This window comes from Talpa occidentalis, unplaced genomic scaffold (genome assembly GCF_014898055.3).
Source record: "Talpa occidentalis isolate TD23 unplaced genomic scaffold, MPIMG_talOcc4v2.1 talOcc4.10, whole genome shotgun sequence".
NCBI classification, from domain to species: Eukaryota; Metazoa; Chordata; class Mammalia; order Eulipotyphla; family Talpidae; genus Talpa; species Talpa occidentalis.
In genome coordinates, this window is record NW_023600993.1 from 106,079,150 (window position 1) to 106,103,323 (window position 24,174).

The 24,174-nt window shown below is 71.4% G+C and overlaps 2 protein-coding genes across 2 annotated transcripts in view; one reads left to right on the plus strand and one right to left on the minus strand.

Annotated features, from left to right (window-relative positions):
* The first annotated feature begins 2,732 nt into the window (after positions 1-2,732).
* ADRM1 (ADRM1 26S proteasome ubiquitin receptor) lies at positions 2,733-7,048 on the plus strand. The gene is made up of 10 exons (XM_037501114.2): positions 2,733-2,794; positions 3,121-3,334; positions 3,753-3,869; positions 4,889-5,012; positions 5,214-5,300; positions 5,638-5,719; positions 5,902-6,134; positions 6,262-6,419; positions 6,497-6,599; positions 6,689-7,048. Exons 2-10 carry the CDS (start codon positions 3,122-3,124, stop codon positions 6,790-6,792), a joined length of 1,221 nt encoding a protein of 406 aa, XP_037357011.1. The 5' UTR covers positions 2,733-2,794; position 3,121; the 3' UTR covers positions 6,793-7,048.
* The window catches only part of LAMA5 (laminin subunit alpha 5), a 35,881-nt gene continuing 18,615 nt past the window's right edge, over positions 6,909-24,174 (minus strand). The window contains 56 exon segments of the mRNA XM_037501658.1: positions 6,909-7,238; positions 7,366-7,485; positions 7,592-7,685; positions 7,760-7,893; positions 7,976-8,135; positions 8,227-8,385; positions 8,455-8,647; positions 8,726-8,856; positions 8,940-9,075; positions 9,152-9,331; positions 9,405-9,535; positions 9,608-9,751; positions 9,851-9,983; positions 10,048-10,199; positions 10,282-10,404; positions 10,684-10,846; positions 10,920-11,053; positions 11,276-11,429; positions 11,505-11,641; positions 11,727-11,897; positions 11,972-12,120; positions 12,208-12,387; positions 13,009-13,119; positions 13,530-13,632; positions 13,710-13,851; positions 14,052-14,206; positions 14,321-14,437; positions 14,516-14,712; positions 14,862-15,032; positions 15,129-15,240; positions 15,383-15,493; positions 15,563-15,714; positions 16,032-16,181; positions 16,264-16,444; positions 16,548-16,648; positions 16,948-17,162; positions 17,245-17,325; positions 17,483-17,610; positions 17,770-17,883; positions 18,167-18,397; positions 18,903-18,986; positions 19,070-19,171; positions 19,272-19,433; positions 19,504-19,644; positions 19,735-19,879; positions 20,003-20,207; positions 20,463-20,674; positions 20,749-20,864; positions 21,389-21,528; positions 21,603-21,729; positions 21,871-22,072; positions 22,140-22,237; positions 23,059-23,167; positions 23,247-23,407; positions 23,754-23,907; positions 23,999-24,105. Coding sequence (XP_037357555.1) covers positions 7,177-7,238; positions 7,366-7,485; positions 7,592-7,685; positions 7,760-7,893; positions 7,976-8,135; positions 8,227-8,385; positions 8,455-8,647; positions 8,726-8,856; positions 8,940-9,075; positions 9,152-9,331; positions 9,405-9,535; positions 9,608-9,751; positions 9,851-9,983; positions 10,048-10,199; positions 10,282-10,404; positions 10,684-10,846; positions 10,920-11,053; positions 11,276-11,429; positions 11,505-11,641; positions 11,727-11,897; positions 11,972-12,120; positions 12,208-12,387; positions 13,009-13,119; positions 13,530-13,632; positions 13,710-13,851; positions 14,052-14,206; positions 14,321-14,437; positions 14,516-14,712; positions 14,862-15,032; positions 15,129-15,240; positions 15,383-15,493; positions 15,563-15,714; positions 16,032-16,181; positions 16,264-16,444; positions 16,548-16,648; positions 16,948-17,162; positions 17,245-17,325; positions 17,483-17,610; positions 17,770-17,883; positions 18,167-18,397; positions 18,903-18,986; positions 19,070-19,171; positions 19,272-19,433; positions 19,504-19,644; positions 19,735-19,879; positions 20,003-20,207; positions 20,463-20,674; positions 20,749-20,864; positions 21,389-21,528; positions 21,603-21,729; positions 21,871-22,072; positions 22,140-22,237; positions 23,059-23,167; positions 23,247-23,407; positions 23,754-23,907; positions 23,999-24,105 — 7,977 coding nt within the window. The 3' untranslated portion in view covers positions 6,909-7,176.

Genomic DNA, 24,174 nt, shown 5'->3' on the forward strand with positions numbered 1-24,174 from the left:
TCTTTTCCCCTGTGGGAGTCAGACATTAAAGACCGTCACTCAAAAATAATTGTAGAAGGAAGATTAGAAAGCGACCACATATGCCCCAGGAAGGGCCTGGGAGGCCTCCCGAGAGGACTGAGCTTGCACCTCGGCAGTCTGGGCACAGGGGTGGCTGCAGCAGCAGGAAGCCCAACAACAAGGAGAAACCAACCTCTAGCAGCTTCCGGGGCGGGGGAGCATCTGATTTCCAGTCACCACATTATTAAATTTAAATACCATTGTTCAGTAAAATTCCACAAAGCCTACAAAGAAACGGGAATATTAAGAAAAAATTGAGAAACTCTCCGGAAAAGCCCTAATGGCACCTCCACCGGCCAGACTGAAATAACAAAGGGGCTCAGACAGCCACGGAGGGTGTGAGGGAAGTCAGGAAAAAACATCTACCAAGGGAAGTATCCATGAAGAGACACAAAACCTAAAAGGAAGTGAAAGAAAAATGTTGCCGCTAAAACATAGAATTGACTGGAATGAACAAACCTAACCCTAACCCTAAGCAGATCTGAGCGGCGCAGGAAGCTCGGAGACCTGGAAGGCGGGGCCGCGGAAGTGGTGTCTGCGCAGCAGAAAGAGAAAAAGACTGAAAAAAGCAAATGGAGTCAGGAAACTGCAGGGCACCCCCGACAGACCAGCTGCGCACCCCAGAGCCCCAAGGCAGAGCGCGAGGAGGGAACGGAGAGGCTATTTGGAAAAACGATCTCTGAAAACTCCCCAATGTGATGAAAGACATGAACATGCACATCTTAAGTCTCAGCCAACTCCAGCCAAGGGGTGCGCAGATCCACTCGGACCCACGCTGCCGTCAGGCTTTCGAAAGACGAAGACAGTGAACCCCGAACCCCGAACCCAGCAGGCGGAGACAAGGCACAGCCACGGGGGTGGCAGGGGCTCGGGCCGTGGCGGCCAGGTGGGCAGGTGGCCGCGCCCGTGGGAGCCAGCCCGCGGCCCAGAACACGTCTACCTGGCGACTCTTCCCTCCAACGGCGAAGGCCTTCCCTGACAAACGGCCGTGGGGGGGCTTGCGCCCGGCTCCGTGCCTGACACCCCGCAGGAACGAGAAGCCGCCTGGGGAAGTGAAGGCAGGCCTGAGGGCAGCGGCCCCCGCCCACGGGAAATCGGGGCAGGTACTCTCTGCTTGCCTCGCGATTTGAGACAGACTTAAAAGATTAGTCTTACAGATGGTGTTAGTAGCCACAGCCTTGGCTCCTGCGCCTGCTTTCTGCCTGGGGGAGGCCAGGGCGTGCTCAGGCCGTGTTCTGGGGTGACGACCAAGAGGACGCGGTTTTGTGGTCACAACAGGGATAGCTGTAAGGGGAGTTTTGTTATTGTGCTTGAGCTGCTATAAACGCAAATCAGACCCTCGCATCTTCGGGGAGCCAGAGGTCACAGCCGAGAGGCACCGACCGAGCACCAGAGGACAGGAGGCAGGCGTGACCCACCGGCCAGCCTCTGCGGTCAGAGCCGCGGGGAGGAGCCCGGCGGGGCACAGGCCCTGGAGGGAGCCAGCGGTGCAAGGGCGTTCAGCGCCCGCTCCGCGCCCGGGCGCGGCATCGAGAAGCAAACAGGGCCTCCCGGGCGCGCGGTTGGGGACAGCGCCAGCAAGCCCTCCACGGTGCCAGCCCCGCCAGGGGGCGACCCACACGGCACGGCAGACCCCTCCTGCCTCCGCTGCTCCCCTCAGCAGGGGGTTTCCGGCAGCGCCTGTCCTGCTCCCCACTGTCTCTGGTGCGTCTCTCACCCCCGCACCTCTGGCCTGCACCCCAGCTCTTCTACACGCACATAAATAAATCAGTCTTAAAAAGCTTTAAAAGAACCAAAGGCAAGCAGTGGCCCGTGAACGGGCGAAGAGCCGGCGGGGCTGTGGGGTCCGGGGGCGGCCCGGCCCCATCTGACCGCGGAAGGCGCAATCCGGGCGGTTTGCGGGGTACAGGGGTGCGGTGTCCTGAAGGATCCACGCGCAGGAGACGCAGGGCGCGGGCCCCCGCGCGTGGGAGCGGAGGCGCAGCTGGGGGGCCGGGGCGCGGCGGGGGGGGGGGGCGCGGCGCGGGGTGACGGCCCTGCAGCCCCCCGCTGGCGCCGAGGCCCAGGCCCGCCGGCGCCCGACGTCCACCGCGTCGGCCTGCAGTGAGGCGCTTCGGAGCGGTCAGGACGCGCGGAGCGGGCCCCGCTCGCCGACGTGGGCGACGCCCCCCGGGAACCAGCTCCGCGCTGGGGATCACGACCCAGCCGGGGGGCGGCGAGCCCCCGCCCCGCCCGCGAGCCCCCCGGGGTGCCGCCGGCCTCCCGGCCCCCGACTGCCCCACGCTGGGGCCGGCGTCTCGCCGCGGCCGTAAACCCGACCCCCTCGGGGACGGCCCAGCGAGCCTGCGCCCCTGCCGGGCGCTCCGAGGTGACCCCGCCTGGCGCTCGGGGGCGCCCGCCCCGCGCCCCGCAGGCGCGCCGGCCGCCATTCCCGGCGCCGCCGCCAGGGGCCGCCGCCGCGCCCCTATGACACAGCAACAATAGGGGCCGCTCTGGCCCGCGCTTCCGCCGGAAGGGAGCCGAGGCGCGGGGGCGGGAGGCGAGGGCTGATGGACGGGCGCCTCTGCCAATCGCTCGCGGGCCGGGGCCAGGGTCCTGCCTGATGGGGGCCAATCGGCAGCGAGAGCGGCGCGCGGGGCGGGGCAAGAGGCGGCTTCCGGCGGGGCCCGGCAGGCGCCGAGGAGGAAGAGCGAGTCCGAGCGGCGCCTCTCGGCCGAGTCTCGGCGCGGGCCAGGTGCGGGGGCGCCGGGGGGGGGGGGGGGGGGGGGGGGGGGCCCCGGGGGCGGGGGCGGCGGGGGCCGCGCTGGGCAGGCCGGGCCGCACCGTCCCGGGAGGCTCCGGCTCTCGCGGCCGCGGCCCGGGCGGCGCGGGGAGACTCTGCTGAGAAACCTGAGACGCGGCGGCCCCGGCCGGGCCCCAGGAGCGGACTCCGGCGGGCGGGCCCGGGGGGGCGGGGGGGCGCGGGGGGTTCCTGGTGGGAGCGGGGCTCCCCGGGGGGGCGGGGCTGGGGGGCGGGGGCCGGGCCCGCGGGCTGACGCGCTGCGCTGCCCCCGCTTTCAGGATGACGACGTCGGGCGCGCTGTTCCCCAGCCTGGTGCCGGGCTCCCGCGGCGCCTCCAACAAGTACCTGGTGGAGTTCCGGGCCGGGAAGATGTCGCTGAAGGGCACCACCGTCACCCCCGATAAGCGGAAAGGGCTGGTGTACATCCAGCAGACGGACGACTCCCTCATCCACTTCTGCTGGAAGGACAGGACGTCGGGGAACGTGGAAGATGTGAGTGTTGCCTGAGCCCCGGCTTGGGCCTCCGGCCCTCACCCCGGGGCCGGCCGGGGTGCGCGGTGCCGCTGCCCGCGCCGCTTCCCTGGGCTCTTGCTGGCCTGGAGGCCACATCGCCTCTCCTGGCAGGGTCCACCTGGACCCTTGAGGACTGGGTGCCCAGGATCGGGGGAGCGTGGGAGTCCCCTGCTTTGTCATGGGGCGTCACAGAGCGTGATCGTGGGATCAGGTTTGGGAGCCCGCCCAGTTGACACCTCCCCCCTGAGCGTTGCTCCCCAAATATCAAACGTTCTTTAAGAGCCGAGAAACCCCCTTCTTTGGGGCCCTGAGCCATTTCCACTACCCCCTTTGTGGGGTGCCCCTGTGGGGTGGGCGCGCGGCTCAGGCACAGCGCAGGCCCTGTGTGTCTCTGCAGGACCTGATCATCTTCCCCGACGACTGCGAGTTCAAGCGCGTGCCCCAGTGCCCCAGCGGGAGGGTCTACGTGCTCAAGTTCAAGGCGGGGTCCAAGCGCCTCTTCTTCTGGATGCAGGTAGGCGGGAGGCGCTGCTTGTGGCTTGTTTGCTTTTGCGTTACTGGAAATTTAGGTCAGAAACTGGTTTTCCTGACAGGGGAGTTTGCTCCACATACCAGGTGGTGGGTCCCGTCTGGTGTCCGGGCCCTTGTCAGCGCCCCAGCCAGCACGCGGCTCCCAGGACCACCCGAAGGTTGCAGGGTCCCTAGAGCAGCAGCAGGGGTGACCCCACGTGTCTCCCTGCATTTTTTTATGGAAAGGACGTCCTCCCCCAGCTTTTCTGAGACTTGCTGTTGCCCAGTGCTGTGTGGGGGTCTCGGGGGACAGTGCCATTCTGGCGTCAGCTGCTGGGGGTTGTCAGGCCTGACTCTGTAGTGTGCGGCACGGTGTGAAGAACGACCACGTGCAAATGTGTGAGAGGACGTGCGCGCTGACCTCCTGGGGTTGGAGGGATGCCTGTGCCTTGGCCTTGGTCCTGGTGACCCTGCCCCCCGCAGCCCCGCCCCCCCCCCCCCCCCCCCCCCCCCGCTCAAGAGCCGAGTGGGAGAGCGTGCCCTTTGGGGGCTGGCATGGCCTCTGCGGTGTTGGTGTGTGGACCGCGGAGGGCAGCCCCAGGCTCTGTCCTGTCCCAAGAAAACTTTATTTGCAAATTCAGTTGGGGCCCTTGGTCTGCGGCCTCAGTGTCGCCTGCCACTCTTGCCCTGTGGCCTGGCTGTGCCCTGCAGGCACCCGATGCATGGCAGTGAGTCTGGGAGGACTGAGTTGGGTGCTTTGCCTCATTGTTCTGGGTCTGATGAGCCGCCCCTAATCTCACCCCCACCGTCCACCGCCCCCGCCTGCCGTGCTCGCTGCTGTCCCCAGCCCCGTGGGCAGCCTGGGGCTGGCATCGCAGGACTCGGCTTGGGACGCGGCGTGTCCTGGACCATGGGGCCTCCTGTGCATGTTGAGGGCCCCATCGCGAGGGGCGCAGCCAGTGGGTGACCAGGTCGGTGCCGTGGGCTTCTCAGCTGTGGCTGTTGCCGTGTCCTCGCCCGCAGGAGCCCAAGACTGACCAGGACGAGGAGCACTGCCGCAAGGTCAACGAGTATCTCAACAACCCCCCGATGCCTGGTGCCCTGGGGGCCAGCGGCGGCGGCGGCCACGAGCTCTCAGCACTGGGTGGTAACGTGGCCCTCCTGTGGGTGCCGGGGGGTCGGAGCAGGTGCTGTGGGGCTCGGACCCCTGACGGAGCGGGGGTTAGGTTCCCAGTCAGGACCCCCGCCACTTGGTCTCCACTCGTGAGCCTCAGGCCGCAGCTGCCAGGCACCGTGGTGGGGGTCAGCTGGGCATGGTGGGAGCCGTGCGTGCACGCCTGTCTTCCAGGGGAGGGCGGTCTCCAGAGCCTGCTGGGGAACATGAGCCACAGCCAGCTCATGCAGCTCATCGGGCCCGCCGGCCTCGGAGGCCTAGGTAACGCGCTGGCCGCGCCAGCCTGCCCCTGCACTGTCCCCGCACCGCCCCCTTCCAGGGCTGGGCTCCCCCTGGGGATGCCAGCCTAGGGCCGCCTCCCCGGAGTGGGCGGGGTGTCACGTGCACGCCGAGAACGCTGTCTCGTCCTGGGCTGGGTTGGTGTCTTGCCGCGGACCGATGACCAGGGGGAGGGGAAGGGAAGGGACCTGACGTGGAGACTAAGCCAGTGGGCGTTGCAGTCCGAGCCACCCCCCCCCCCCCCGTGCGTATCTCCACCGGAAGGAGGGTCACCCTCCAGATGGCCTTGCCAGCTGAACCGTGGTCTCCTTGTTCCTAGGCGGGCTAGGGGCCTTGACTGGGCCGGGCCTGGCCAGCTTACTGGGCAGCGGGGGTCCTCCGGCGAGCAGCTCTTCGTCCAGGTGAGCCTGGACGCGTGGTGCCCCCTCTGGCATCCTCGCCTCCCCGGAGATGCGGCAGGACAGGTGGCTCCAGGGGTCCGGGCTCTTCCCTAGTGTCCGGCGAGGCCCTTTGGGGCAGGATGGGCGTGTCCCGGGCGCCTCTCTGGATGCCTGGCCGTTCTAGCGCCCCCTCACTCTTCCAGCTCTCGGAGCCAGTCGGCAGCGGTCACCCCGTCTTCCACTGCCTCTTCCGCGCGTGCCACCCCCGCCCCTTCTGCTCCAGCAGCTGCTTCTGCGACCAGCCCCAGCCCTGCGCCCAGCTCGGGCAGCGGAGCCAGCACGGCCGCCAGCCCCACCCAGCCCATCCAGCTGAGCGACCTGCAGAGCATCCTGGCCACCATGAACGTGCCAGCCGGGCCAGGCGGCGGCCAGCAAGGTAACGCCCCACAGCGCCTGGCTGGGGGTGCTCCTGCCCTGTGCCCCCCTCCCGGCCATGCCCAGCTTCGCCACCGGGATCTGGTGCTGCCTGCCCTCGAGGCCTGAGGCCTGCGCTTGCACCCTAGTGGACCTGGCCAGCGTGCTGACCCCCGAGATCATGGCGCCCATCCTCGCCAACGCGGACGTGCAGGAGCGCCTGCTGCCCTACCTGCCCTCGGGAGAGTCGCTGCCCCAGACGGCGGAGGAGATCCAGAACACGCTGACCTCGCCCCAGTTCCAGCAGGTAGGCCCCGCGCCCGCCCCGCGCCCGCCTGCCCAGGTGGGCCTCGCGTGGACTCGGTCTCTGGCTCTGCCTTGCAGGCCTTGGGCATGTTCAGTGCAGCCTTGGCCTCGGGGCAGCTGGGCCCCCTCATGTGCCAGTTCGGCTTGCCTGCGGAGGCTGTGGAGGCCGCCAACAAGGGCGGTAAGTACCCGCCGCGGGCCGCCCAGAGCTCGGGTCTGGCTCCTGCTGGCCGGCCCCGGGGGCCACCTCACTCTGGGCGTGCCTTGCAGATGTGGAAGCGTTTGCCAAAGCCATGCAGGACAGCGCCAGGCCCGAGCAGGAGGGCGGCGGGAAGGACAAGAAGGACGAGGAGGAGGACATGAGCCTGGACTAGGTCTGCGGCCCGCTGCCCTGCGTCCCCGCCGCCGCGCACCCCTAAATAAAGTCTTACCTGCCAGCTCTGGCTTCCCGCGTGCCCCCCTGGGCCCCCCCGCCTCCCTGTTCCTTCCGTCAGAGCCCGCGCTCGGGTGGACACAGGCCGCGCTTTCAGTTTAGTTTTAATTCAGTGACGCCGAAAGCGTAGGAGGGGAAAACTGGTCACAAAAGGCGGACTCTGAGCCGGCTCCAGACACAAGGTCCGTCTTCCTCGCTGGACGCGCGGCTGGGACGCGGGCTGGGGCAGCCGCGCTATGGGCCGGGCAGCCGCCGGTCCCCACGGCCCCCTGGATGCTCGTGGCGTGAGGCCAGGAGACGGGGGACCCGTTCACCACCAAGTTCCTCACGCAGCCGCGGAAGGGGGGAGGCCGAGGTGCGTCCAGGCCGGCGCGTCATCTGTGGGCTCTGGGGCGCAGGGGAAGAGGAGGGAGGTGGGTTGGAGCCGGGCCAGTGTCCCACGGGTGCCTCAGAGCCGGGCCTCAGGCCTGGTCCCCAAGGGGTGGCTCCCCCTGCAGGCTGAAGCCACACTCACCTGGCAGGCCCCCAAGGTGCAGAGGTGCCCGCGCGGGGGTGGAGGCCACGGGCAGGAGGCCCCGCGTGCCGTTGCGCTGCACGTCCACCTCCAGATGCAGCTCGCGTCCTTCTCTGGTCACTGTGGGCACAGGCTCCCGTGGCTGCCCCGCAAGGGCCCCTCCCTCTGCGCCCCGCACAGTCCCCTGCTCCGCGGAGGGCGGGCGTGGCCAGGGGACTCTGCTCACCTGCCAGCCGGTGCCACTGCCCGTCGCACAGCGCCGCGGGGCGTGTCACCCAGGTGGAGAGCGCGCCTTCGCCGTCGTCCACCCGCAGCAGGACCTGGGGGGGGGGTGGTCAGGAGGGCCTGCCAGCCGAGGCGGGAGGCTGGCTGCCCTGGGCTGCTCCGGGCTTACCTGCTTGTCCTGCAGCTGCAGCTGCAGGTAGGGGGGTGCCTGGGTCTGGCCCAGGTGCAGGAGGAGACCAGTGGCCATCTGGGGCCGAACCTCGAGCTCCAGGCCCACGGCAGGCAGCGTGACCCCAGGGAGGGCTGCGGGGAGGGGCCGTGAGGGGAGGACACTAGGCTGGGGCGCCGCCCCGCCCCCCCACCCGGCCCCCAGCACCAGACAGACCTAGACTGAGGACACCCCCGCTGCCTGTGAAGAACAGGCCCTTCTCCAGGGGGGCTGAGAAGCACGGAGTGACCCCTGCCATCCGCCTGGGGGCCCCCAGGGGCCGCCCATCCAATCTCAGCCTCTTCACACAGCCAGTGAACCCCGGGCCATGGGCCACCTGCAGGGTCAGACGGGCGGCGTGGGGTCAGGCCCGGGCGCCGAGGAGGGAGACTCCCGACCCGGGGCAGTGCTGGGGAGACGGTCCTCACCGGGAGTGGGGGGCGGCGGGCGGGCGCCCCTCCCACAAAGAGCGAGTGCGGGTGGGCTTCCTCTGCTCTTCGGGGCTGCTGGCCGGGCGCGGCCTGGGCCAGGACTTGGACCCCGTCCACTGCCAGCTGGAGCTGATTCTTCCCCCATCGCACGGACACCTGGGGCGGGGAGGGCGGTCAGGGCGGAGGCCGCGGGCCCACCTGGGTCCCCTCCCGGCCCTCACTCACCGTGTGCCACCGGCCGGCCCGCGCGCGCTGGCGGCTCTGGACGCGAGGCTGGGGCCCAGGGCCTTCCACCTGAGCCACGAAGTGTCTGTGGCTCAGGAAGAGAACTAGGGAGGGGGTGCCGGCTTTCTGGGGGGGCGGCGGGACCAGCAGCCCTCGAGGGGATCGAGGGCGGACAAGCAAGGAGAGGTGGGCCCTGGAAGCCAGCGGGATGTCAGTCTGGGCGGCCCCTGCCCCCACCCAGCCCGCCCTGCCCTACCCTACCCAGCCCTACCAGTGCCTGGGGACTGCGAACTCCAGGTGACTGGACGGGGCGCCGCCAAACTGGTAGGCTTCTGGGATGGCCCTGAGCGGCCCAGGCGAGGTGCAGGCCGGGTCTGTGGGCTGGCGGCTCCGGCGAGAGGCCTGGGGCGGTGGAAGGGACGCATGGGTGTGTGCGGGCCCTTCCTGCCCACCTCCTGCTGTGCCCCCACACCCCCCGGACCCACCTTCCGAGCTGCTGCGGCCCGAAGTCCTTGAGGGGGCGGCTCCAAGGCCCGAGCGCTGGGGGCGCAGCCAGAGCTCACGTTGACGCCGCTGCCCATGCTCTGCTGCAGGTCGAACACGCGCTGAGGCCCGTGGAGCCTGCGGGGCGGCAGCAGTCAGCAAGGGGTGCCCCCTCCCCGCTGCCGCCCCACCCACGCACCCCATCCCAGCTCACCGCTGCACAAAAACGTTGCTGATGCAGCCGCTGAAGTTGTGGACGTGGCGGGAGGTGCCGGACTCACCGAAGCCGCCCAGGAGCAGTCGAGGGGGCTCCTCCGGCTGGGGCTGGGGCCGGGGCGGCGGCCCCTGGTGGGGCTTCATTTGCTGAAGCTGGTCATCCACGTAGAGCCAGACCCTGAGGGGAAGCAGCCTTCTCCAGCCCTGCACCCACCACTGGCGCCCGCCCGCCCGCGCCGGGACCAGCTCACCCTGTGGCGTTGCTGTAGAAGGCCACGTAGTGGGGGGCACCGTCAGCAAAGCCCCCTCGAGTTTTCACCTCGGTCCTCAGGAGCCTGAGCGTCACCCGGCCCTGCTGCAGGGACACCTCACAGGGCCCGTCCTGGGGGGCACAGCCAGGTCAGCGGGTGCCGGCGCAGCCGCCCCTCCCGCCGGGCCGGCCGCGCGCACGCACCGGGGAGGCGCGGGAGTAGAGCTGGCCGCTGGCCTGCGCGCTGCGGAAGCCGAAGCCCGAGTACACGTGCGCCGAGAGCGGCGGCGCGTCGCGGAGCGGCAGGGGCAGGAGGCCGTGGCCGTGGAACGTCGCGGCGCGCTCCACCTGCGGGAGGGCGCGGGGGGCAGGTTTGGGCCGGGCGGCGGGGGGCGCGGCGGGCGGCGGGGGCGCGCGGCGGGGGCGCGGCGGGGGCGCGGGGCTCACCAGCAGGTCGGCGGTGCAGCCGAAGCTGATGCCCGTGGTGTTCAGCCTCTTGAGGTCCACGTATTTGCCCAGCGTCTTGATGCCCTTGACGCAGCCGCGCACCGAGCCGCCCGAGGGGAAGAGCCGCCGCAGGCTGCGGGGGTCAAGCGTCAGGGCCGCCTCCCCAGACCCCCGCCCCCCCGGCGGGCGCGGCTCACCTGGCGGGCAGCTGGTCGGGCGGCGCGCCCCCCAGGTAGTAGGCGTCGGCCAGCTCCAGCGAGTTGTCCTGCTCCACGCTGAACACCGTGGCCCGCTCCACGCGCACCAGCACGCGCTTGCGGCTGCCCCCCAGCAGCAGGAACACCTGGATCTGGGGCCGCACGGGGCTTCAGGGGGCGCCGTGCCCGCCCCCGCCCGGCCCGGCCCCCAGCTCCCCCGGCCCTGCGCCTCACCGCCTTGCTGGCCGCGGTCAGGGGCGGCGGCGGCTGCAAGGGGACGGCCTCCTGCGGGCCCGCGCCGAAGTCGTAGAGCAGCTGGAGCTGGCCCGCGCGCACCGCCAGGCACAGGTACTGGCCCTGCGTCAGGGCTGCAGGTGAGGGGGCGGGGCCGCGGGGCGGGGCGAGCTGGGCGGGCGGGGCCGCGGGGCGGGGCGAGCTGGGTGGGCGGGGCCGCGGGGGCGAGTGGGGTGGGCGGGGCCGGGGCTAGTGGGCGGGCGGGGCCGGGACTAGTGGAGCGGGCGGGGCGGCGACGCATGGGGTGGGCGGGGCCGGGGCCGCGGCGAGCGGGGGCGGGGGCGGGGCGAGCGGCCGCGCGGGGGGCGGGGCCGCGCGTGGGGCCGGGCCGCGGGCACGTGCCTGGTGCTGCAGGAAGAAGAGGATCCCGCGGGAGGACACCAGCCGCAGCTCCTGCTCAAAGCGCCTGGCGTTGCTCATCTGACTCTCCACGCTGATGCGGGCGAAGCCAGAGCCATCCAGGTACGACCCGTCTGTCAGCCAGGGGTCACCGGTGGACTTGGAGCTGCAGGGCGGCGGGCGGCGGTCAGCCGCGGGCGGCGGCGGGGAGCCGGGGGCGGCCGCAGGGCTGCACCTACCGCGCACAGGGCTTGTCCGCCGCCGTGTCGAGCTGGAAGGTCTCCTCGAAGTTGTAGAGGCTAATGACCTCCTCATTGAGCGTGCCCATCTCAATGCAGCCCCGGTAGCACGGCAAATCGAGGGGCTTGGGGGGCTGTGGGCACAGCTGGTCAGGGCAGCTCCCTCCCAGGACGAGCGGGGGTGGGGGGCGGGACTGCAGCTGGACACCAAGGCTCTGCTCCCTGGCGAGGGCACGGGGCTGCCCAGTGGGCGCCAAGGGCCGGCCAGGGGTCTGGCTCTGGGGATCAGGGCAGGGCAGGGCAGGGCAGGCGTGGTCAGAGTCTGGCAGGCATGCGCACCCGCTGGACCAGCTCACCGTGAAGTTCCTGGGGTAGCCCCCCACATAGAAGACGAAGTCATCCGGCCGCAGGCTGAGCAGCCCCTCATCCCCCGGGGCCACGGTGTCACCCTTGATCTCGTGGATGGTCTGCTTCTCCACCGTGACGGACATGTGGCCGAACTGCAGGGTCCTGAGGACGGAGGGCGGGTGAGGGGCGGCCGGGCCAGGGGGGCTGGCCGGCTGGCACCATGGGCTGGCCTCCCACCTGTCCATGCTGACAGTTGCGAACTGCTCTCCGATGTCCTCGTCGATGCTGAGGGTGGCCGGGCCCGCCCCGCCCAGGCGGTACACCCAGTGCACCCTCTGGTCCCGCAGAGCCACGCCCATGTAGTCCCCGGCTGCCTGCGTGCGGGCGTCTCATGGGTCAGCTGCCCCTCCACCGCGTGTGCTGCCACCTGCCCCCACTCCCGCCCAGCCCGCCCGGTACCTGGCGGCTCCCCAAGTACAGCACAAACTGGTCGCCAGCCGCCTGGCCAGGCGCTGGCTTTGGCCTCTGCAGATAGAACTTGAGGGCAGTGTAGGCAGCGAGGTCAGCCAGGTCCCGCGGGGCACGCAGCCGCACCCCTGAGGTCCCGTTGAACTTCATGGGCACCTTGACCTGCGTGGGGGGTGCACGGCTGGTCAGCCCCGCCCGGCCTCCCAGACACCCACCTCCACGACGCCTGTGCCCACCTTGCTGGCCGCCCCGCGGGCCTGGGCAATGAGCTCCCGCACACGGCTGATGCTGGCAGACAGTGCCTGGCTGGCATTGTGCGCCCCGCGGTGCTCCAGGACACTCAGCTTGGCCAGCAGCTGCGGCAGCGTCTTTTCCAGGCTGGACACTGAGGAGGGGAGTGGACAGCCCTGAGAGCCCAGCCACCCCCCCCACCCTGCCCGCCCGCCCTGGGGGCGTCAGGCCAGAGACTGACCTGAGCGGCCAGCGTCAAGCACCACCTGGCCCAGGTCCTGGCTCCGAAGACCCCCGTACTGGCCCTGCCACTGGTCCACCTGCTGCTGCATGTCCCGCAGCTGGCCCTGCACACGCGCGGCTGTTTCCTGGGCTTCAGTGGCCACGGCCTTGGCGTGGGCGATCTTCTTGCTCGTCTCGTCTGTGGTGACGGAAGGCCAGGTCAGCAGGGGTGGGACCGCTCTGGTCTCCCCTCCCAGGGTCTCGAGGCCTACCAGGTCCCCCTGCACACCCAGCCACAGGGACCTCAAGGCCCCGCGGAGCTCATGAGACCCCCAGAGCAGCTGCTTCACACTGGTCTCGGCCCGAAGCTGGGCCGCCTGACACCTCTGGGCCCTCTCCTGGGAGCCTGGCCCTCAGGCTGGACTTGCTGGAGTGTTCCAGGCTGCAGCTGGCCATGGGGAGCCCCAAGCCTGGTCAGATGAGGTCTGCTCCCTGCCCCAGAACCGCACCCTGGCCTCGGTCCCGCTAGCCTCCTTGCTCCCATGGTGCACACCAGACACCCCAGAAGTGCTCCCGAGAGCCAGCACCCTGGCTCTGAGGGTGGAGCCACCCCTGCAGCCTGGCCCTGCCCCTGCTTTGCTATCTCCACCTTCCAGGGCCTCCTGCCCCATGGGGCTACTTTGCTTGATATCTGTCCCCCAGATGGAGGGTGCCTAGCTGCTCTGGCCCAGGCCTGGACGGAGCAGAGCAGAGCCACCCTCACCACACTGGCTACGGTGACCCCCACACATGGCGGTGGCAGGCGGGGGGCCTGGCCTACCTGTGTCCATGGCCAGCATGGCCTGCGCCTCCTGGACTCGGACCGCCAGCTGCTCCTGCTTGGCACGTGCATCACGGAGCTGGGTCCCGGCATCCTGCAGGGCTGCCCATGCTGCGGGAGAGGCGGCCTCAGCTGAGGAGTCCCAGGCCCCCCTGCGGGCCCGTCGGCCTCCTGGCTGGGGTCAACCACAGCACACAGACAGGCTGACGAGTGCCCGTGGCTCAGAGGGAGGCACTGGAGCAACCCGAGTCTGGGCAGCCTCCAGGTCCCACAACAAATGTAGTTATCCTCGGGTCAGAGCCTGGCGCAGAGGCCGCCCGGCCGCCCCCACCCCACCGTGGCTCCCGGCCCAGGACAGTAACCCGTTGCTGGCTGGTCCGTGTCAGTCCCCAGCTCCAGCCCGGGGCCACCACGGGCCACAGCGAGCAGTGACCGGTGCCGGGCCCCAGGGCCATATGCAGAGCTGGACAGCAGCCTCGGCCCACCTGTGCCAGGCCCGAGGCCTGCGAAGCTGCACTCACCACGGCCCAGCCTCTGCTGCTCCCCAAGGACGGCCGCCTCTAGGGCACTGCTGTTGGCCAGCGTCTCCTGGGCTTGGGGCGCCAGGCCCCCCTGCACCACGGTCTGCAGAGGGGACAGGGCGGTTCACACCAGCTGTCGGGAGCAGGGGCTCCCACGGGGGTGGCGGGGCTTGGCCTCACCGTCCAGGCCTGTCTGGCCTGCTGCAGTGCCTGGCGTGCGGCGCCCTCAGCAGCCTGCACGGCCCGCAGGATGCTGCTGTAGGCGTCAGCGGCCTCGATGGCCCGCTGGATGAAGCGGTCCTGGTTGACTCCGCGGATGATGCTGCGGGGAAGCCGGGGAGGCTTGAGGGGTGCAGGTGGGGCCTGGGACGCAGCCCTCCCCCCACGGTGCTGGGACCAGGCCACCTGGGCCCCGGCCTCCCCACCCTTGTCCTGAGGCCCTCGGCTGGGCCGTCCCTGCTCTCCGGCGCATCTGGGCCCTCCGGCCTGGCCGCTCCCTCGGCCCCCTCCTGGGGTCCACACCTGGACAGGTTGAGCGCCAGCTGGTCCAGCCGCCTTGCGTGGGCCTCGGCAGCCTCCACCAGGTCCACTTTGCCGCTGGCCGGGGAAAAGGCCCGCATCCTCTCCAGCAGTGGCGTCCGGGCCCCGTCCAGGCTGGCGGCTAGGCGCTCGTACTCCTGGGGGCGGGCGGGCTTTGGTGGACTGTCCTGGGCCTCCGCCCCTGGTCTGGGTCCTCGGGGCACTCCGCCCGCCACTGGGCCTGACCCCCAGCCTCCTGGGCGTCCACTTACCTCCCTGGCCTGGTCCATGCCCAGCACGAGCTCAGAGAGCTGGGCCACTGTGTCGCTGGCGGCCTGCAGCGTGGCCCTCAGGGTGGCGTTGTCCCGGGCCAGCTCTTGCCTGCGTTGCTGGTGGGCGGGGGTGGGGCGGCTTAGGAGGAGCGGGTGGGGGGGGTCCCGGGGGCCGCGGGCGGGGTGGGGTCTCACCAGGGCCTCCTCCAGGCGCTCCTGGTTGCGGCTATTGAGCTCCTCGGCCTCCCGGGTAGTGGCCACCGCCCGGTTTAGGGCCTCCCGCAGGTCCATGAGGCCTGCCTCGTGCCGCGCCAGCTGCTCTTGGGTGCGTGCGGCCAGCGCCTGGTTTCCCTCCCAGCGACTGGTCAGCTGCTCCTGCACGCGGGCCAGGGCTGGCCGGAGGCGGTTGGGGAGGGTCACTCGGGCAGCGACCCCAGTGCCCGCCGGCCCCCAGCGCCTCCCCAGGGCTAGTGGCGCCGCTCTGTGCTGACCTCAGCCGGGACTCCAGCCGCCCCGCCGCCCCGCTGGACCCGCCACTCACATCTCTGGGCCTCGCCCAGCTCGGCCTCAGAGGCCGCCCGCGCGGCCCCCATGTCACGTGCCCGCATCTCCGCCAGCAGCCGCTCCACCTCCGCCAGCACACGCCGCAGCTGCTCGCCGGACGGGGCCGAGGCGTTGGCCGGGGCCAGCCGGTCTGTCTGAGACGCGAGCTCTGTGGGGGAGGGGCGTGAGGGCCCAGCCGGCTGCTGCCCGCCCGCCGCCCGGTGGTCTGAGCACCTTTCCGCGTGCTCCGCAGGCCAGCGCCCACCTGCCAGGGTGCGGTCCACAGCCTGGATGCCCGCCAGCAGCGTCTGCACCCGCCCCAGCGTGGCCTCGGTGCTGTCCAGCAGCCGCCCGGCCTGCGCTCTGGCCCCTGTGGCCTGTGGACGCAGCGCCTCATCAGCCCAGAGTCCCCCTGTGGGGGCTGGGGCCTGCGTCCAGGCAGGGGCAGCGGGGGTCCTGGGAGGGGCGACGGGGGAGGCGGGACGGGGAGGGGCCGGGGCGCCTGGGGCGGGGTCCTGCCTGGCCATCCAGCCGCTGTGCGTCCTGCCCGAGGCTCCCGCTCTGCTGCTCCAGCTCCTCCAGCTGCTGCTGGGTATGGCGGGGGGGCCCGGGGGGGCTGCGGAGCTGGCTCTGTGGGGAGGGGGCGGTAAGCAGGGGCCCGCCTGGGGCAGCGGGCAGGGCTTGCGGGAGGGGCTGTACCTGCAGGTCCGCCACGGAGGCCTCCAGCCGCTGCAGCCGGGCCCAGGCCACGGAGCTGGCGTTGACGCCGCGCAGCTGCTCGCGGATGGCGGGGAGGAGGGCGCCGGCGCGCTGCAGCTCGTCCAGCAGCAGCACCACGCAGTGGTCGCACACTGCAGGGGGCACGGTCAGCGTGGGGCCTTCAGACTGAGGCCAGCAGGGGGCCGGGGGTCAGAGCGAGGCTGGGGAGACCCAAGGGGCAGGGCTCGGGGAGCCCAGGGATCAGGAGTGGGAAGTGAAGTCGGCACGAGCCCTGGGGTCAGCGTGCAGACAGCGTGGGGCCCCTCGGGAGCGGAGGGAAAGGGGGGTCACGGGACTCTAAGAGCTCAAGGTCACGGAGGGATCCCCAGGCCAGCGTGGCTGGGACAAGCCCGCCAGGTGGAGGGAAGACTGGGGTGATGGGTGGGGTCACTCGGGGATGGGGGTGCACCTTCGCAGTGGACGCCGTGGCCCCCGGGCGCTCCCGGCACGGGCACCTGGTGCTGCTGGCTGCAGGCGTCACAGCGCTCCCCGCTGAGCCCGGGGGGGCACGTGCAGCGGCCCGTGTGCCGGTCACAGTGGCCCCCCTGGCACTGGCAGCCTGGCGAGGAGGAGCAGGCTGAGTGGCCAGCCAAGGGCGAGGGCTGCCTGCCCCGGGGCCCCACCCACCCGCCCGCACTCACGCTGGCAGCCCTGCTCGGGGAGCCCCCAGTGGCCGGGAGCACACTCGCGGCACTGGAGCCCCCCTGTGCCTGGCCGGCAGCGGCACTGCCCACTCTGGGGGTGGCACTCGGTGCTCTCAGCGGCTGGTCCACAGGCGCATGGCCGGCAGCCCCCGCAGCTCTCGAAGCCGAAGTGTCCTTCCTGCGGGGGGAGAGGGCCGTGTTCACAGGCTGCCTGGCCTGGGCCGCCAGGCCCCTCCCCACAACCAAGGCCCGCCTGCCCACGGGCACCCAGGCTGCCCCACCTGACAGCGGTCACAGTGCTGGCCCTTCACGCCGGCCTTGCACAGGCAGCGCCCAGTGTGGGGGTCACAGCCCTCCGACCCGCACAGCGAGCAGTCGCACCCTGCAACAGGGACGGTGGCGCTGACCCCGCCGGCCTCTTCTGCCCCCGGGTCCTACGTGCAGATCTCCATCCCGCCCCATTGGGCCCCCCGCACCCCACTTCCACCACCTCCCCCTCCATCCCAGCCCCCTGCCAGCCACACTGCTGCCGGCTCCCCTGCAGCCCAGGCTCAGCGGGCACCGTCTGCCAGCGCCCGGCTGGGGCAGCCTCAGCGGAAGCCAGAGTCCCCGTGTGTGCTGGGCTTGGCCGGGGTAGCGGGGGCTGCCGATGGGGGGCTGCCCCGACCCCTCCCCGCCTACGGGTGCAGTTGCCGGGCAGCAGGGCGTTGCCATGGAAGCCGGGGGCGCAGGTCTCGCAGCGGGGCCCGGTGGTGTGGCGCAGGCAGCCCCGGCAGGCTCCCGTCAGGGGGTCGCAGTCGCTGAAGAGCATGTTGGGGTCGCCGTTGCCGCTGCAGTCGCAGGGCTGGCACGAGCTGCCCAGCACCATCGGGTTCCCGAAGAAGCCGGGCGCACACCTGCGGGGGGTGGTGTCAGCGGCTCGTCTGACCCACGCCCCCACCCCGACGCCCCCATCCCCCACGCCCCACTCCGGCTCACCGTTCGCAGGAGGCCCCCGCGTAGCCGGGTTTGCAGAGACACTGCGTGCGGCCCCCTCGCAGGACGCAGCCCACGGCGAAGCTGTAAGGACGCGGCAGTCGTGAGCCCCCTGCGCCCCCACCTGTGGCACCTGCGTGCTCACGGGGCGGGGCCAGGAGCCGCGATGCCAGCGCACGGGCACCCTGCAGAGGCGAGCACTGACCCCCCCAGACAGCAGACGCGCGGTCGGGCAGCTTACTTGTTGGACGGCACCGAGAGGGGGCAGGGACAGCTGACGCAGGGGGCTGCGGGGTCCTCGGGCCCAGCGCGCACGAAGCCGGGCCCGCAGCGCTCACAGCGGTCGCCCTCCGTGTGGTGCTGGCAGCCCTGGGGCGGAGCGCGGCAGTCCGCAGGCGGTGAGCCCGGCCCCCGCGGGCCAGGCCCCGCCCCCAGCCCTTGCCAGCGGCCACATCCCACACCCGGGCCAGAGGCCCTGGTCTCCCCTGGCATCTGGCCAGCGCGACACCTCCCTGCCCGGCCGCTTACCACGCAGATGCCTGAGCCGGGGAGGCAGCGGTCTGAGTGGCCGTGGCACTGGCAGGGGACGCAGCGGCCCAGGAAGAGGCCCTTGATGTCCCGGTAATGGCCCGGGGCGCATTCCTAGGGGAATCAGTGGTCAGAAGGGGTGGGGGCACACCCCAGGGCCCGTGCCCAGCTGGCACCCGTCACTGCCTGAGGAGCTGCGCAAGCCTGACGCAGGCAGTCCATGGGGGTCCAGCCACAGGCCGCCTCCCCAGGGCTGGCGGCGGCCGGTTCCACGGCGGGGCGGGCGCGGGTGGTTAGCCACCATGACCAGGCGGGCTGGACAGGGCAGTGGGTGGACAGAGGGCAGGCCGCGCAGCTGGGAGGAGGGCGGGGATGCGGGGGGGGCCGCCCCCCTCACCTGGCAGGAGGCGCCGCGGTAGCTGGCGGGGCACATGCACAGCTCCACGTTGCTGGCCAGAGGCCCCCCGCCCACCTCGCCGGCCACCTCGAGCGCCACCCTGCGCAGGGAGACGGCCGAGGAGATCTGCGCGAAGAGGGCCCGGATGTGCAGCTGCTCCAGGCCGGCCAGCACCATCATGAGCTCCTCGCGGGACACGGGGCTGTGGCTCTCGGTGTGCCGGAAGTTGCCCTGCGGGCACAGGGCTGGCCTCAGCGGGGCCACACGCCGGGCAGGATGGACGTCCCGCGTGGACAGGCCCGGCTGATGGGGGCCCCTCTCCCCCCCCCAGACGCCAACTCCAGGCGTGTTGGCGCTGAAAGCAAAAGGCTTCCGCTTTCAGGAACAGCCGCTCCGGGCGTCGGAGCCGAGCGTTTGCTTAACCTGGACTCGGAACGCTGACCGCCAGGGCGCGGCCGAGCGCGTGGCCCACCTGGAGGGGCTCGGGAGGGCAGCAAAGACGGGGGCCGCGAGCAGGCAGGGGAGCGGCTGCTCCCGGATCTGATGTGGGTGACAGCGGAGGAAAGCGGGGCGCCCCCCAAGTGGCAAGAAAATGACCTTGGGCCAAGGAGAAATGGGCGACGCCGCACCCGGGAGCCTGCAGCCCCAGAGCTCACATCCCCCACCCCCGCTGGGATCCCCTTTCTGTGCTGGGTCGCGCCGGGCGGGGCCGGGCAGCAGGGCCGGCTCTCATCACCTCCACCAGCTGCAGCTGCCCGTGGTGGGCCCGGCCGGGCGTGGGGTACTCGGGCTCCAGGAAGGTGATGCTCATCTGGTTGCCCTGGGGAGGCAGCAGGCGGTGAGGGGCCTGCCACACACGCACGCCCGCCCGCCCGCCAGCCCGCCCGCCGGCCCCGCTGGCACCTGCAGCACCACGTCGGGCCTGCTCTCCGTGGGGATGAAGACGTCTCCCCGCTGGGTCTCGGAGTGTAACTCGTAGCGGAGCATCCCGCCGTAGGAGGACACCTGCGGGCGGGACAGAGAGGCGACAGCCGCCCGGTCCACGCCGCCCGCCACCCCGGGCGCCCGCCACCCCGCCCCGTGGGCGTCCCGCCGCCCCACTCACCCGGTCGCCCAGGTAGGAGGGCGGGGCCTGCCAGTACAGCTCGGGGGAGGCCTCGGGCAGGCGCCGCAGGTCCGCGTACAGCAGCTCCGCCTCCACCCGCAGCTCGTGCGGCACCCGCTGCCGGTCACCGCTCAGCAGCGTCCAGCCCTCCATGTCCACGAACTGCGGGCACAGGGGGCTGCTCACACAGGGCCGCAGGAAGCGCGGGCCCCTCCTCCGGGCAGGCGCTCACCTCCCGGCGGGTGTGGTCAGCGCTGCGGCAGCGCTCTGTGGCCCCGAAGCAGAAGCAGCGGGTACAGCCTCGGGGGTTGGCGGCGTCCAGGGAGAAGGTTCCGAGGCGGCACTGGTCGCACCGCAGGCCCTGCACGTTCTCCTGGGGCAGCAGGGCGGGCGGGTCAGTCCCGGCCAGTGGCCCAGAGCTCGCGCGGGGAGCATGGGCCTCGGCCGAGGAGGCGGCCCTCACCTTGCAGCGGCACTGGCCCGTCAGGGGGTCGCACACGCCAGGCAAGGAGCCGGGCTCGTGGCAGTCACAGGGCCGGCAGGTGGGGAAGCCGTGGAAGCCAGGGGCGCAGGTGTCACAGCGGCGGCCGGCCACGTGGGGTCTGCACCTGCCAGCCAGGGTTAGGGGCCGCGGGCTACCCTCCCCTCCCTTCCCCTCGTGCTGAAGGAGAGCGCCCCACTGGCCCCGGGGCACCAAAGGGCTCCACCCCCGGCCACCCCGCTCCTCTCACTTGCACTGGCCGCTGTCCACGTCACAGGTAGGGTCCGTGAGCTCCTGGACGCCGGGCCCTGAGCAGTTGCACTCCTCACAGCCGACCAGGGGGTGGCAGCCGAAGGTGAGAGGCCGGCAGACAAGGCAGTCAGGGGGCAGGGTGCGCGGCGGGCAGATGCACAGGCCCGAGGTCTCGTCGCACAGGCGGCCGCCACAGTCGCAGGCTGTGGGCAGCAAGCATGGGCTGAGTCCTCCACGGCAGGGGCCCTTCCCGCAGCCCTGGAGGTGCGGCCCTCAGCCTGGTCCAGGCCCACCCAGCTCCCCCAACATGGGCATGGCCCACAGGACCCCCAGAAGGTCCACGGTCGCTCCACGCCCCGCAGTCAGCGGCTGGCGGGCAGCTTCTCCTGACCACTGCCCTGGGCTCCCCGGAGGGCCACCCACCAACCCAGCCTCGCGGATACGGGCGAGGGGCTCACGTCTGCAGCTGGGGAAGCCCCAGTAGCCAGTGGCGCAGCGTGAGCAGTCTCGGCCAATGACGTGGGCGCGACAGGGACACTGGCCCCCGAAGGGCTCGCAAGTGGGTGCCATGGCACCGGCTTCGTGGCAGCCGCAGGGCCGGGCCCCGTTGTTGTAGAACAGGGAGAGCGAAGCGGCGGCCTCACGGCAGAACGCAGACGCGCTGCTGGGGCTGGGGACGCGGGCAGGTGGTGAGGCCAGCTCCTGGCCTGGACCCCCGCCCAGCCTGTCCGGAGCCCGGCCTACCTGATGTGGTAGCTGTGGGCAGCGCAATGGCTGATGAAGTCGTAGGACTTGTCCAGGGGCACTTCCCGCAGGTAGCTGGGGCTGTAGGCGTCCTCGGGGACCACGAGCACGTACTCCTGGGGCACCAGGACCTGGTCACCTCGTGGGCCCAGCGGAGGCCTGAGGCCAGAGCCTGACCGCAGGACATCATCCCCAGGGGCTTCTGCCACGGGTCCAGCTGGGCAGCTAGGACAGTGGTGGCGGCATCACCTGGGCCTGAGTTGGGTGAGGCTGGCAGGCGCTGACCCCACCCGGGCTGCCCAGAGGGTGGCCAGGCTCTGCATCTAAACGGATGCTGGAGAGTGGGGAGGTGATGCCCGGCCTCCTGGGCCCTGTCCCTGCTCGACGCGCCTTTGCAGGCCTTCTCCGTGCTGCCAGGCCCCGCCTCCTCCAGGAAGGCCACCCTGACCAGCAGGGGCCCCGGGGACAGGCAGTCACATCTGGGCCTGACCACCCTCTGGAGCTCCACGTGGGGGGCCAGGGCGGCAGAAACATGGTGCCTGGCATGGACTGGGCACACTCTGGCCGAGTGGCGATGTACGGAGGCCAGCAGCGTGAGGGATGCGGGGCATCCAGGGTGTCCACATAGACACGAACTCACCAGCCAGAGCCACCGGCCCTCAGGCACGCGCACTGTCACAGTCAGCTCGCTGTCCGTCACGTCCAGGACCGTCTGGCCCTCGCAGACCACCAGGGTACGACAGCCGTAGCCATGTGGGCAGAAGCTGGCATTGGCGTGGCCTGGGGAGGAGGCGGGCAGGGTCAGGCCCACGGCCACGCCCGGCCCCACAGCCTGGCCAGGCTCCCACACTCACCCTGCCAGATGCGGCCCCCGTTGACCAAAACCTCCACGGTGAAGGTGGGGTGCGCTGGCTGGTAGCCATGCAGCAGGACGGCGTAGCGGCCCAGGGCGGGCACCTGTGCGGTGAAGACCACCGTGCCCTGCGGGAGAGGCGTCCATGAGCCGCTGGCTGGGGCCAGAGCACCCAGCCTCCCTGGGCCAGACCGTCCGACAAGCAGACAGCTGGAGGAGGCCCCCGGCCTGGCCCCGCCCCGCCCGCCCCGCCCGCCCTGGGCCCGCACCTGGGGGTGGCGCAGCAGGGTGGGCTCCACATCGGGATCCACAGCGGTGGGGGGCCGGGGCTGGGGCCCAGAGGGGGCTTCGCCGGGTGTGAGTTGCTGGGAGTGGGTCAGCGGGAGGCCGGGCGGCAGGGGCAGCACCTGGCAGTCCCTGAGCAGGATGGGCCGGGGCGGCTTCGGGAAGCGGGAGGGCAGGCAGCCGGCACTGGGGGGAGCACGGGGTGAGTCCTGCGTCCCGGCCAGGCGCCCCTCCGGCCCCCCACACCCACTACCTGCTGGGGCCGAAGGTGCCATGTCTGCTGATGCAGCGGACCCGCGGTTCCAGGAACTCGGAGCTGAAGGCCTCCAGGGGGACCAGGGTGACGCCGTGCTGCGGGGGGTGGGGGCGTGAGGGCCGCGGTGCAGCCTCCTCAGGCCAGAGGCGGCCACGGGGCAGGCCGGGTGTGGCCGGCTGGACGGCGCAGGGCCGCGGGCCCTTCCCCGGGGCAGCTCTGTGGGGTCTGAGCCCTGCGCAGCGCGGGCCGGGCCGGGCCTGGCGAGGGGGCAGCCGGGCAGCCGGCCAGAGACAACACCGTGCCGCTTGTGGCGAATGGAAGGCACTTGAGGGGATTATGTGAAGCAAAAATGAAAGGAAAATATTTTCACCTCCACGTGCGAAGGAGCAAAACGGGTGAACAGACGAACCAGCACCAGGCGCCCCAGGGCGGCCGAGCTCACTCACCCTCCTCTCTTTCAAAATGTGAAAAAAACCAGACCGCCCCGGGGGGCGCCCGAGGGAGGGGGAGGCTCCGGGGGAGGCGCGGTAGCAGTCCCCCGAGGATGCACCGCCAGAGCCCGCTCCGTCATGGCGCCGAGGTGGTGACCACGGCAGCGGGCGCCTGGCTCTGGCGCTCCCGCTGGGAGGAGCAAGTGGAGGCCGACCCCCCACACCCACCCCACCGAGGAGCCGCAGCTCCGCCCCCGCCAGACCCTCCTGCTGCCCAGGATGTCCCAGAGGCCCCTGGCCAAGGCCGCAGCTCTGCCCCTCCAGCACCCAGGGCAGCCGCCCCAGGAACGGCACGGTTCCTCATCACGTGTGCCCACGGGGGGAGCCCCAGGATGGGCCTGTGCCCCATCTCACCCTCCCGCTTTGAGTCTCTCCCCAGAGCCACCCCGCGGTCCTGGATGAAGGGGGGTGGCCCAGCGCCTCACCAGGAAAAAGCGCGCCTGCTCGGCTGTGAGCCGGACACTGGCCTCTGTGTCCAGGTGGAAGGACATCAGGTGGTGCTGGGCGTCCAGGGCAGTGCCCCGGCACAGGGTGCTGGAGGGAACGTGTGGTCAGTGGGGAGCAGCAGAGCTCCCCTCACCCCAGCCCACCCTGCCCGAGTCTCCCCAGGCACCTATAGGGGCAGGGATGGAGGATGAGTGTCCCCTGCTGGGGGGCCTTCTGGGGCACATGCACAGCCATGTCCACCTCCTGGCGGGCATCCTCATTGGCATACTCCACCACCAGGGCATAGTGGCCTGGCCGTGGCACCACCACCTGCAGCTGGACATCCACCTGGGGAGCAGGGCAATCAGGGGCCCACCCCCACAGCCCCACCTGCTCCCCGGGGCCTCCCGGACCCCCGCCCCAGGCCTGAATATGGCCACCTCTGCTGCGCAGGGCGCCCTCCCCGCCCCTCCCGCAGCCACAGGGCCTCCCACCCCCGTTCACGGCCAGCCCTCCCCGCCCACCACCGCCTGCCGCCTCCACGCCAGCTGGCTGGGCACGAGGACGCGGCCCCAGGCATCTGAGCCCGAGGCCAAGCCCAGGAAGGCAGCGGCACTCAGCGGCCCCCGCACAGCCCCACTGCCGCGAGTCCTGCCTGCGACATGCACCCGCCCCCCGGGGATTGGACACGCACGTCACTGCCGAGGCACGCGGCCAGAGGCGGGTGTTCCGGGCTGAGCCGCTCCGTGGAGCAGGGCTGAGGGAGGCTGTTGTCCCAGCGACACGAGGCCTCCAGCCCAGAGGCTGAGGGGAAGCCGTCCAGGGGCAGGTGGGTATAGAGGAGGCAGCTGGGCGGGGGACAGAGGCTGGGGTCAGCGAGGGGTGGGGGGGGCCAGAGGGCTGCCCCCACCCCCACCCACCAGCCAGGCCAGCCCTCACTTCTCCCCGGGGCGCTGGGCGGTGGGCCGGTAGGTGCAGGCCTCCGTCACGGGCAGCTGCAACAGGGCAGCCTCGTAGTAGGCGCTGGGCAGCAGGACCACGTAGTCCTAGGGAAGCCAGGAGGTGAGTGCCGCAGCCAGCAGCCCAGGCCCCGCCCCCCACCAGGTGGCCCCACT